The 13,681-nt window shown below is 40.3% G+C and overlaps 1 protein-coding gene across 8 annotated transcripts in view; it reads left to right on the top strand.

Moving 5' to 3' along the window:
* The first annotated feature begins 4,070 nt into the window (after nucleotides 1-4,070).
* The window catches only part of tmod (tropomodulin), a 49,485-nt gene continuing 39,874 nt past the window's right edge, over nucleotides 4,071-13,681 (top strand). For 7 of the 8 annotated variants that reach the window (XR_010437485.1, XR_010437483.1, XR_010437484.1 and 4 more), the window contains exon 1: nucleotides 4,071-4,331. Coding sequence is in view for 4 of the 8 variants with exons in the window: in XM_064693600.1 (XP_064549670.1) it covers nucleotides 4,086-4,331 (246 nt within the window). In the remaining 4 variants the exon portion in view is untranslated. Of the gene's footprint in view, nucleotides 4,332-11,028; nucleotides 11,405-13,681 lie in introns of those variants that run through there. The other variant, XM_064693598.1, reaches the window with a different exon arrangement.

The following is a 13,681-nucleotide window of genomic DNA, read 5'->3' as shown; positions in this document are numbered from 1 at the left end:
AAAGAGCTAAGCAACTATTTATTTCCATTTCTATTTGCCCGTCTAGCTGCATAGCCCCCAGGCACACAGATAAAGATACACAGACATCGAACCGAGGCACCAGCTCAAACTAAAACTCAGCGACAGAGCCAAAGCCTGCAGGCTGGGAGTGCAGGCGATGGCCGGGACACATATCGCCTGGCTTGTGTGCACTCGTATTGATATTGGTATCTGCTGCTAACAGCATTGCGTTTCACTTAAAAGAAAAACCGGGCACCCGACTGTTTTCCCAATTTGTTCAGGATTTTAATCTGCCAATTGAATGTGCTTCCTTCAAATAGAGGTGAGCGATGGTCGTGCCTAGTGTCGAGCACAGTTCGAACAGAGTTGCAATGTCAGAGCAAGCGCAGATTTCGAATAATTAGATTTGTTTTTCAACAAAGCATTTTTTAACTAAATATATTGCCAAAAGTGCGATCTACCAAATATATTTAATAATTGCCATAACTGGCGCCAAAGCTATTCATATTTTGATGCTGGAATTCCCTCAATAATTTCAATTAGAAAATTATAAAAAAATTGAATGAAATCTTTTAATGCATATATATTATTAAATAAAAGTCGTTAAACCACATCATAGAATAGGCTCTACATAAAATGATTGACAACATATATTACATTTATAAATAAAAAATGGAGAAAAACCTAAGATCAAATCCACACTTTTATCTCTGCTCCGTCTTTGAAATGTTATTATGCGATCTTCATATATGAAAATATAAATATACGTACAAAATTTGGTAACTTCTCATTTATTTTATGGGAATATCGAAAATAAACCCTTGCTGGGCATCTACAGATGAGATTTGCCTAGTGTTCAATCAATTGAACACTGCACTTTTGTCTTTTAATTGCAATTTCATTGAATTGAAGTCGACAAAAAATTATTTGTCCCTCTGTTTTGCATCACAGCTTCGATTGGCAAAAGTTTTCATTTGTAAAAATGGCCTTTGTGAAGGGAACACATGCTGCTAACGAAGCTACTCGTAAGGCATTAAGGCGCCTGCTGTTTGTCTGTGTATGTGTCTGTGTCTGTTCTTTATCTCATCGTCTTGGCTTGTGGCTGCTCCTGGGTCAGCGCAAGTCAACGACACTTGCCGGAGAAAGGAACGACAGCTTGTTGGCATTATAATAAAAAGTACTTCAATAACTTTGTGCAATTCACAACTGTGTAACTGCGTGAGATTTACAGAGAATGAGCCAGGGCCAAGGGGTAAGGGGTGAGGGGTGAGGGGCCTCAGTTCCGCTTGCATCCTTCACATGAGCGAGTTTTTCTTTATGTTGTCTCCCATTTATTTATTTTTATTTTGCGACTGTCTTCGCTTTGTTTTATTACCCCTTGTGCGTCTGCCCCTTGCTGTCTGCCCTTTTATTTATTTATGCATGCATTTTGTTATCAAAGATTTTCCATACATATAATTTTCAACTCTGACGCTGGCGTTGGCGTCATAGCGCAACCCACAGCGAATTGTTGACAAAGGAATTACTTATTAATCATATTTGAGCGCTGACTTTTCGTCAAGCAGCTGCTTATTATCCTTCAAAATTATCCTTTGCCTGTTGCTCTGTAATTTGCTTAAAGGCTGCCGCTTTGATAAGCTTCCACGCATTGCAGACCCAATTACAACTGCTCGAGTCATAATAGACAAATAGTATAATCAGCCATGTATCTTCAGACATACAGCCAGCAGCTGTATCTGTATCTGTATCTGTATATTTATCTGTTTCTTCGTACAAGCGCGTGCAGATACTTGTCTCGTCTTGTGTTGTTTGGGCATCTTGTTGCGCTGCGCGGCCTAAAAGACATTTGTCGAGCATTAATTTTAGAATATTTCATGTCTTGCGTTTATTTGGCGCTTTGTTTGCACAACGGAGCACTTGTCTTTCATATATCTTGCAGTCGATTATACAGGAAGTTCGCACGGCAGCAGCATGAATGAAAAATATATTGCAACCGATAGTTGTGCCAGACTATTGGACACCCTGTATGCACTCATATGCCAAATGCAATTCGGCTCGCCTGTCGAACGCCGGGCACAGCAAATGCCTCTGGGCCAAACGGCCAGACAGCCAGAGACCCGCCGGAGGGCGCGGGACGAGGCATCGGCAGACACGAGCAATGGCCCAGTCCCAGTGCCAGTCGCACTCCCAATCCCCCAACAGCCTGTTTATATTATGTAGTTTCACTTTTAAATGCCCTAACTGTGGGTATAACAGCTTAAGTATCGAGTCCAAAAAGCTTTTTTCTTGGAAAACCATATAAAAGAAGTATACAAAATAAAGTATAAATGAGGAAAATAAGCAATCGTATTTTTCATCAAAAAAAGTATTTTATTTTAAAGTATTTTTTTTCTATTTCCTCATTACCACAAAGTTACCTAAAGAGTCTGAAGTGAATATTAATTAATTTGTATTTGTATAAGTAATAATTAAAATATTATTAATTTTATTTCTATTGATCGAATTTAAATTTTTTGTAATTTTACAAAATTTGTTAACTAAATACGCGCAAACAAAGGCCGAGTGCAAGGGTATTTGTCTGTCGGCACTCTCGCAATTGCTCTCCTTTCTTATGCTCTGTATTGTCTAGAAGCGAGCGCGGGGTGAGTACCAAAATAGCGCCAACAACGCACGTGGAGAGGTGGGGCTGCTGGGGCGGGTGGGAGAGAGAGAGGGCCAGTTACAGATTTGACATGCGTCACGGTTCACGCTTTGGCCAGCAGCACTAATTGCAGCCCGTTGAGCATTCAGAAGTTTTCAAATTTCGTTTCAGATTTGGACTCAGCACAACTTGCAGCAGCAGTCAAACAATTAGCAAACGGCCGAGCAGCAGCTGCTCGCCCAAAATATTGAATTGAACGTCAACATTCAAATCAAAATTCAGAGCAAGCAGCAGACGTCAGAGATGCCAAAGAGCGGACATTGTCTATGGCCGTCCCGCTCGCACTTGTGCCTGGCTGGGACTATTTTGGTGATCCCAACCAGTTGGGCATCTCGCTCGCTCGCCGGGAAAAGAACACACAACACACACACACGCGCGCAGATGGATATTAATATACACATAGATGCAGACACATAGACAGTTCATGTCCAACTAGTCGTATGTATTGTATTTGGTATTTTGGTCGCTCTCCGGCGACGACGACGGCGACGGCGACGGTTCCGGTGGCAGGCCAGCAGACGGCGAGCAGTGCCATCGATCGGGACAGAAGCCTCAGAATCGTGTAATTTGCCTCGTGCGTTGTCGCTGGGCGCTGCTCGCTGATTATTTTCAATTTATTGCTGCTGCACAAGTGAAACAAACTGAATTTTGTTCTCGAATTATGCGTTTTTAATTGTACGAAAAATATATTCATTTTGTTTCATTTTGCAATTTGTCGTGCGTCCGCTTGTCGTTCCTGTCACCACCTCTGTCTCAGCATTCAGCATTGTCGTGTGCTTCCTTATCCGTTGTTCGTTGTTCGTTGCGCGTTGTTCGTTGTTCGTTGTGGGTTGCGCGTTGTTGTCGCGCCTTTCGTTGTCGCTGGCTGAGCGCTCACTCTCGCAGTGTCAAGCACAGCCAGCGCCCGTGATCATCTCAAGGAGCACTTAAGTTCTCAATATAGCAATCAGATTCAAGATTCCCAAATACAAGTAATTCGTGTCGTGATCGTAAACATCATCTCGAATGTGATCGTGATCGTGATCGTGATAGTCAACGTTAGCAGTGAAAAAATTTCTATTGTTTATATAATAACCCAGAGCGGGCAACAAGCATATAGAAGCAAAAGAAAAATATATATATACATATATATATATACATATATATATTCATTTTGGGTTGCTTTTTTTCAGGCTAAACAAGTTGAGAAATTCTCTATTGTGTGTCTGTGCTGCCCCAGTGTGCGTGTCGGTGGGCCGCTATAGTCGCTATAGTTCAAAATTTAGTGAGCAAACGCCGAACCAAGTGAAAGTGACGCTGAAAACAAAAAAAAAAAAACAAACAAACAAACACACACCAGTAAGAAGTGAAAGCCTTTAATATAATTAACAAAAAATTAGCAAACATGTCGGACAATGAGGATATTGTTGCTGCCTTCGAGGAGCAGGCCAATACCGATACCAGTCCCGATCCGGTGCCAGCTGCCGATGCGGAGAGCAAAAGCAGCGTCGTTACGGAACGCACCGAGGAGATAATACCCGGCGAGAGCGAGAAAATGGTCACCGAAACCATCGATGAGGATGGCGATGTGGTCGAGGAGACAACCGAAGTCACCCGCAAGACCGTTAAGCGTACCATGAAAATAACCGAGGTGAGTGTAGAGAATAAAGTTGGTTTTAAAAACTACGCAAAAATTAGCCTATATGAGGCACTCTTAGGACTAGCGAAAGCATGTCAAAATGATTTCTTTACTTATATACTATGAAATAATATTTCATTGTGTGCGTCTTAACAAATTGTTTATATAGCCGTAGAAATCCCATAAATCATCATATACATATGTGTTTATTATACGGCCATTCTACATACGTTATGTGCATATTTATGTGTGTGTGTGTGTGTATGTCTATATATTATGTGGATCTGTGTGTGTGCACAGTATATGGTACATATCTGGTTCAGCCACACTTTATACAGGCGACAACGCCTGGCACAGAATCACAAATTTTGCAGCTGTTTGATTTCGGCGCAAATTACAAATATCAAAAAAACAAAATTAACACAAAAAACAAAAAATTATTGTTAAGCACAAATCACTTAATGCGCTGCGAGAGCTGCCAAGAATTAATAAAAAAAAAACAACCACAAGAAAAACAAAACAAAAAAAATGATAAAAATTAAAAACGAATTGCAAAAAAAACTGCAAATTAAATGCAATAAATTCTGCGTTGGCTAGGAAAGTCGCAAAAAAAAATGAGGTTTCCGTGTCTTGCGGTCTGGCGCACAAGCCTCAGACGACGGAGGCGAGCGGGGAGCGGGGCGAGCAGGCGCATTGCAATTAATTGCTACAAATTTTCTTGCACAAATTACAAATTGCACTTCCGGTTTGGCGCGGCAGCGACGCGTGCGGCATCTCGACTTTATATAGGCCGCCTAAAATTGATTTGCTGTCGCTGTTTTATGATCGTCTGTGCGTTATATTCGTTCAGTTTTATGGCAGCCAAATTAAATTTACATTGCCTTTGGCCAAAGGGGCTGAGCTGCCATTTTCTGGCATGTCCTTTGACATTTTATGTGGCTCAAATGTTAAACGAAATGAAAATATATGCGCACATTTATGTAGATTGGAGCAACCCGAATGCCCAATGGCACTGGCTGAAAGTGCCATGTGTCATTTGAGCACTAGCAAAAGCTTTGTTAGTGTTGAAAAAGAGTGAAAATACTCTTTATCAACACTTATTTTGTTTTGCCTGTACACATTGTTTTGGGGAATTGTTTGATGCACGCAAAGGGAACTTCGAGCACAGCAAAAGCTTTGTTAGTGTTGGGTAGGTAGTAGTAAAAATACTCGTTATCAACACTTATTTTGTTTCACTTCGACACATTGTTGTTGTGCTTTTGTTTTTATTGCATGTTTGTTTTATTGAGTGTTGATAAATGTTTCGAGGTTTTTTTTACTGCTTTTCAACACTTGTTTTAAAGAATAATAAATCTGTTTTTATTTATTGTTGTCTATTGTAAATTTAAATCTGTGTACAGAGCTGCATTTGAAATTGAGTGTTGATCAATTTTGTAAAAATTTAGTGTTGATTAATTTAATGAAACCACTATAACCACTACACAGCACTGTTTTTTTTTCCTTATTCCTTATTGCGCTTGTTGCCTCGTTGTGTGCGTTGTTCTTATCATCGGCCTGTGTCATTGTATGTTGACTGTTTGTGTTGACCCTGCCGCAGGTCGGCTAATTGTGTTACGTGTGTCCGTTGCGGGCCGGCTTCTTAGCATGTCCGTAATGAGGCACGTGGCGTTTTTGTCATTTTTATGCTCGATGCTGGCATCTACCACAGTGCTACGTGACTCTGGCAAAGTTCAAATTGAGAATGCGAAATGTGTTTAATGAGCAACATATGAGATTTGACACATGCCATAAATTTTACAGTTGATTTAACTGCAGTTTCCTGACCGCCTTGATGTTGATTTTGCTAATTTGCTAATGTATTTATGCAGTAAGCAAAATAGATTAGCAATTATTTTGCATTGGCTCAGACAGGGAAGCGGGCGCCCAATGAGGCATGCCAATTAGTGCAGCAAGGCGTGAACAATCACACACAAACACGAAGACACACACATAATTAGACATAGTTATATGTAGATAGAGAAGCACACAGCTAGATATACGGTCAAGCACATTAATGGAATTTCCGTGGCTCAAAGCTTAACCACAGCAAATATTTGGTCAACACGTGGTCAACTTGGCATTGCCTGATTTGATTTTGGGCATTATAAGGTCGAAATCTGTGTCTGACCCTGGCCCATTGCCTTAACCAATTCCTGGGCCACAGCCCTGTGCGTCAGTCGCATTGACAGCTGTCAGCGGGGCTGGCGCCTCAAAAAGAAGACCACACAAAATAATTCACACGCGTCATCACACATACACACATACACACACACACACACAGTCGCATACATAATTACATATGAGGTATGTATTTTTCAGATGATTATGGCATTTAGGTGTGACAAAGTCAAAACAAGTCAAAAACAATTCAATGTCATGCTTCGGCCACTTGGTTTTCATTCATTTGTTGCAGCTCTCTCTCAAGGCGGCCGCCTCCCATTGCGCATACGACGCGTTCGCCCAGCCAGCTCCAAATGCTGCCCGCTCGGTTCTGTTGGATTTTGGTCAGCTATTTATGCGCTTGGTGTTTGTTTTTCGTTTCGTTTCGTTTCGTTTCATGGCGTTCGTTCTTTTGAATTTATTTATTTGGTTGCTTTTTGCTGAGCAAACAATTTATAATTTTAATGCACACACGCACAACATATGCGGCTGTGCGTGTGTGTGTGTGTCTGTGTGAGTGTTAACTGAATATAATCTAAATATGTTTATATAATTGAAAAGCAAACGCGAAAACATCAAGCAAAACATAGCCATAGTCGAAGTATGCCAGTACGTCAGGGCGCGCAGGCGGCCCAGCGGGCAGGGGGCGTGACATATACAAAATGTTCATATGTTCAAAAACGATGCCCCCACACATCAGTATATATGTGTATGTGTGTGTGTGTGTGCGTGTTTGTGGTATATAAATACAGCTGCCAAATTGTTGAACGCACTGGGCTCACTGGGCGTATGATAAACGTGCCATTTATTTTGGCAGTCGGCCGCTGTTTAACTTTTGAGCAACGCAATTTTTGCACGATATGCGTCGAACGTGAGCTTTGTTTGTTGCCATTGTGCTTGGCATAAATCAGTTTTATGAGTGGCATATCTCTTGTAATTTACAGGCGCTCTTCAAAAGCTGCCTGCATCACACAGATTTATTTATTAATGCCACAAGGAAAATCTGTGCAATGCTTATGATTTTGACCTGCCGCAACGGAAACTTCGCCCGCCACTCGCCACAAAGAGTTTACTTTTGAAGTTGTTGTTGTTGCAACCTCAACAACAACAATAATAACAACAACAGCAATTCTATATCAACTGTGCAAGCAAATAATTTTATTGCCTGCCATAAACTTCCGCCGCCGCAGGCGGATATTCAATTGATATTTACTTAATTCAATTACATTTTGTGTGCGCCGCCCGAAACTGAAAATACAAATTCAATTTACAAAATGTTTTGCGTAGTTTTGCAAGCTGGCAACCGCCCCCCGCTGCCCCCCGCTGCCCACTTTAGCTATGTATCAATCCAATGGCTCAGGCCAAAACGTATTCCCAACACACACACACACACTAAAGTTTCAAAAGCCAGCTGCAGAGAGGGAGAAGGGGGGGGGGGGGGGCACTGCAACCCCTCGCCTTCGGGCCTGCGACTGCCCTCGTCACCGTTGTCTGTTGGCAAATCAATGAGGAAATTTGCAAATTGAGTAAATTCAACGCATTGTAGGCAACAGCTTGGTCTGCCAGCTGTGCCAGTTGTCTGTTGAATATGTCTGACAACGGCAAATGCAAATGGGTTGAAACGCAATTAACTAACCCGGCCCTAAACAGGAGAGACGGCTTAGAGTCCATGCTGTTGAATGCCAAATGGAAACGGAAATAGTCCAAATGTGCACGGCGAGCATTCAAATTGGCGGGATTTAACAAATGGTTAGTCCAAATTATAAGTGAAAAGCAGCAAAAGCTGTATTCACTAACCGACAATGCGATACTCTACACAGAGTGTACAATCGTAATGAGAGTAAAATTTATGACTTCAACTAGAATTGGAAATAAATTGTTTATTATTTAAAATTAATATTATATGCTACTAACATACTTTGAATATAATTCTAAATAAATTAAATGCAGCCTAAATTATTTTCTGCAAATTGTGTAAAAAAGTTATATGGACAAAACTAAACCTTAACTAAATTAACTTTTATTTATATACTTAAAAAATATAAAAATATACTCTACATTTTGTAATAAGTTTTTTACACAGAGTGTTTCACTTAGTCGCAAAGTTAATAATTTCCTTTATGTTAAACACAAGCTTAACTTGAATTAACTTTGTTGAAAGCAAATTAAAGAGGCTTTGTTTGTGCTTTAAGTGAGCGCCTGATGGAAATAGTTGGCTTTATACATTTTATTGGCTTACTCAAATTAAATGAAAAGCTCCTGATATTGGAGCTTGTGAAATCAATCTTCGCGTTCATTAAGACACAACAATTAATTGAGACCCCCAACTAAGCACAATGTTCTACTTTAAAAATATAATTTGCGCTTTCCATTTCTATGCCCGCCGCAAGTTTGTTTACTTTATTAATTGCAATATGTTTTTGGCCAGGTTTGTTGTTGCTTACCCACCGACCATTTGGATAACCCAATTAATAATTTAGAGTCAACGGACAGCTGCTTATTTATCTAAAGCAATGCGTGATTTGCTGCACAGCACATCGTAAATAAATAATCCCCATTAATATTCATATTCACAACTCTGACGCGCTCTGGAGGCGGCTGCAATCGACATTTAATCCAGTTCGTGGTTCAGTATGCGGCACTTGACACATTCCGCTTGAAATATGGGCCACGATTTTCACGTGATACGTGTTTATCTCTTTATACCCTCTTAGAGGGTACTATGAGTGTGTCAGGGAATGTGTAACGCATAGAAAGAGATATCTCTAAAATAATTGCACACTTAGCAAGTACATAAATTATATGAGAGAGTCCGCCGGATCGGACTACCAAATCATAAGCTTGTTGTAGACCAAACTTAGTAGGGTTACTTTTCTGTTAACTTAACCAATACCAATAAGATTTTGAGTAGAATAACTTCAAAGCCATGTGCCTACAAGCGTATTTAATCTTCGCTCCACCAAAGAAAGCTATTCTATCAGCTTTTTCTCTACCCTGTGAATATTTGCTCTAACTTGTTTGCAGTATGTTAGCTGAAGAGCAGAAATGACAAATGCGTCACCTGTCATCATCAGGTTTTTCTCATATATTAATATAAATTATAAAATTCAGAGATTCTTTTTGTACCCCAAACACTTGAGGTTAAACGCGTATCAAGGAAAACAAATTATTCTAAATTGAAGATGATTTTTAATTTTAAATTCTTTGTTAATTAAACATTTCCTTCCGACTTTTGCAAATGACTTATGACTTACATTGAATTTAAAATCAAAGATTGATCTTTTTGCCAGTTTTCCTTATTGCCTCGTTACATTTTCTCTTTCCCGAGTTCCTTGATGGAAACTTTTGAAACGTGCGATTGAGAAAACCATCGATATTTTAACAGTTATTTCTGCGACTATTGAAAAAGGTAAAAGGGGTTTTTTTTGATAGGAATTGAAAGTAAATATATAACGGGATATGGACATCTTAAATGCAATCGGAGATCAAGTTGGATTTGAGTGTTATGAACAATTTTCCCCATGTTCTATAGTCAAGGTATAAAACTGGCAGCAATTGGGTAGTCAATGATGTGGCATGATTGTATGTACTTATAAGAGACGGATAATCAACATAGAAATAAACTAATTATTTATATAATGTTGGATTCGGCGACCTTTCAATTTTATAATTATATGTTTGGCTGGCTCGAAGTCCTGGGCTTTTTTATTTAGGACAAAAAGAAAACGCAATTTTGTTTCAAGGCAATTGTTTTACACGTCTGCGTTCTGTGACGTGGAAGCCAAACAAATAATTACTAATTATTTTTATATATATATACCTGTATATATAAACATATTTTTGGTTTTTTGATGCATACGCCATTCGTATCCATATGTATGGGAAATAACAATATTTATTTATTTATGTATATTTACATTTATATATACATGCAGCTCGTTCCTCACAGTTTTGCATTTCGTATTTAACTGATTTTGTTAAGAATTTCTAAATATCTATTATGGTTTGAATTTTGAATAACCCCATCCCCTTGCCCACCTTTGTTATTATTGTTATGACCAAGTCAATGGCATTTCAGTCATTTCCTTGCCACAACAAATATGCTAAACAGCTGCCGCAAATATTAGCAAATATGCCAAAAATTTGTCAGCACAAGACAAAGCGCTAGAAATCGAAAGTTCTGATGCACTTGGCCAGACCGTAGCCACCCCCCGCCCCCCCCCCCTTACCAACCTACCCCCCAGGGCCCATAGACAGCGCACGTATGTTAGCGCAGTCGTATGTACCTGTGTAATGGCGCATTGCAATTTATTTGGCTGCGGACACCGAAAAGAACAAAAAGGCACTCGAAAGAAGAAACGTCGATTGAGCTGCAGCACTTTGATGATTGCATTTCGATGTTGCTTCGACTTCAGTTGCATTACAAGACTCAAAAACAAAAGGCGCTGCGCGAACAATACAAGCAAATAAGCTAAGCAAATTCGAGAATATTCACAAAAAAGAAAAAACTATTGATTTATTGCTGGAATGGCACTAATGGAGGCGAGCCAGTCAGCTAAATAAATAGATTAGTTTTAATGCGAATTTTCTGTGCGCATTTTGCGTAGTTTGTGACGTACGACCAGCCGAAACACCTCTCCTCCGCTCTCGCCTCGGTCTGTGTGTGTGTGTGCGTGTGTGTGTGTGTGTGTGTGTGCGTGGGTGAGCAGCACAATAATATTGTAAAATTACAATACAAAAATAAATAAATAATTCTCTTGATATTTGCGTTCGATCGCAAATTGCGCAACTGGCAACTGGCAACTGGCAACTGTCGGGAATTTCAGGGAATTGTATTTTAAAGCGGATTAGACAAAGCTCCAGCCATGGCTATACTAGATGAAAAGGTAAGCTGCACATTTTGTTAAGCAAATTAAAGTCCCAATAAGCTTTTGTCGAGCTTACAGCAATAATTTTAGCACTGATCCCCGAACAAAAACCTATCATTTTTACAAACTTCTCAAAGGGCTTAAGCTGTTCCCATATTATCCATTGTTGTTGCTGCTGCTGCTGCTGTTGCTCCTGTCTTGCTCACATGTGTGGGTGTGTGTGTTTTTTTTATGTGTAGGTGTGAAAATCACTTGTCAATCTTTTATGTAAAAAGATGCCGCCAACGTATCTGTCAGCCCGCAAAATTTTGTCGCCTGCTTCCGTTTTCTTTGCACTTAATTGTGTCTGCTGCTAAGTCGCTGTCGCAGTCGCAGTCGCAGCGACTGCGGTTGTTGTGCGTGTGGTTCAAGGTGAATTGACGTCGACGACAACGTCGAAGTCGCTGCCAACACTTCAACGCATCTTTCAATCGGTTTCCTCCTCCCCCGCCTCCCTGCACCGCCTGTGGCTCGCAACGGGCGGCACCCGCAACCCGTTGAGGGAAATAAAGAAACAAGCAAAAAGCTAAAAAAGTTGAAATGCTGCTCGATGAGCTCGACTAATAGATGCTCTCTAAGAATTATTATCACTTAAGACTGACATTGTGCTAGATTGTAGAAAATGTATTCCTTGACTTTGGGAACCATTTAAAATATTTAAACAATTATAAGAAAAACAGCATTTTATTTATCGGTAGACCACCAAACTAAATTCAAGCTCACGTTAATTTATTGAACCACATGACGTATGAGTAATAAATTTGATTGTTTAACACCTCATTATCGCTCGCTTGTTTACATTCACATAGAACTCAACATACCCTTGCTGACCCTTTCGAGTTTCTTGGTATAAATACGTAAGTTTTGCCACTGCCAAGGACTTGTGTTGCCTTCGCTTTGACTTTGCCTTCAGCTTGGGCTGTCGTTGTTCTTGTCGCTGTTGTTGTTTATTTTGGTTGCGGGTTCTTTTCTGCTACGTATTTTTCACTTAATAAAATTGTATTCATTCGCTGCGCTTGCTTTTCAGCTGATTTTCAATATGCTTAAAAATAAACGACAGCACCCAACCCCTGGCCAGCCCGGCGAGCTCTTTGATTGTGCTAAAACTGCTATCGATACAATTTTGATCTGCCTCGGCTATTGTTGTTGCATCTGCTTTGCCTGTGGCTTATTAGAAATTTATCTGAGCGCCAGCTCTGCATCCCGTTTGTGTCATTTGAGCAGCTCAGGCTTTGTCCTGGCGCTGACGCTGCCTGAAGCCGCTTATCCTGCTCATGATTCTGCTGATATTGCAGGCATGCCCAGGAATGGTTTTTGGCTTGCAGTTGTTGCCATTTGTGGCAGCAACAAATTGTTTTCCGGTTAAGCAGCTTAGCCTCGTGCCGTTTGTGACTATTCAATTAATTTTAATGGCTGCACTCAACAGGCAGCTATCTGACAGCATTATTATAGTTGTTGCAATTATTTAAGTGGGAATTTAAATGAATTTAATTGGATTGCATTATGCCTTGTGCTTCATATGTTTGCTTTATTTGTGGCATACCGCCGGTGGCTCTTGTTGTGTTCGACTTCTGAGCGATTAGTTGAGGTGTTAATTTGATGATTTTATGTCTGTGCAGTCGATATCTCCCCTGGCTATTGACAAGCTGCGGCAGATATATTGTAGTAAGACGCTGCTGCGATTGTCAGATACATTTTGCAACCAGTTTATAGTATTTGCTCCGCTATTTCCCCATTGTCTGGTGCTGCACTCGTGTAATCAATCAAAATGTGGCTCGACAGCCAAAGCGAAACATGTTTTTTACAAAAACAAAAGCAAAAGGAAAAGCAAACAACACGACACGATGCTGGCATCTGTTGCAGAACTGCGCTCCCGGGCAAAACACAACAGAAATCAGAGCAAGCGCTAACACGCAAAATAAACTACAACACACACACACACACACACACTTGCATTTGTACACACAAACACAATACATCAAACCATGTTCCAAAGATTTTCAATTTATTTTCACTAAAACGTTTTGAGTTCTGCCGCCCCCGCTTTGCTCTGATGCTGCTCTTGTTGGTTTTGTAATGGCCAACGAAAATAAAATGTTCTACGGCTAACATGGCGTATGCGCAACGAAACGAAAATCATTGAAATGGCCCAGCAACTGCAATGCGAATTGATTGCCACATGCGTCTCTAATTAGTGACCGAATCCGTGCCCAACGGAACATGTCCACATGACGGGGACGACGACATCAGTCAGCA

Source organism: Drosophila montana, unplaced genomic scaffold (genome assembly GCF_035044405.1).
Source record: "Drosophila montana isolate Dmon_TW-CO22-7 unplaced genomic scaffold, ASM3504440v1 contig_3733_1, whole genome shotgun sequence".
Classification (NCBI taxonomy): Eukaryota; Metazoa; Arthropoda; class Insecta; order Diptera; family Drosophilidae; genus Drosophila; species Drosophila montana.
Note: the sequence above shows the minus strand (reverse complement) of the source record. Positions and strands in the feature narration are given on the sequence as shown.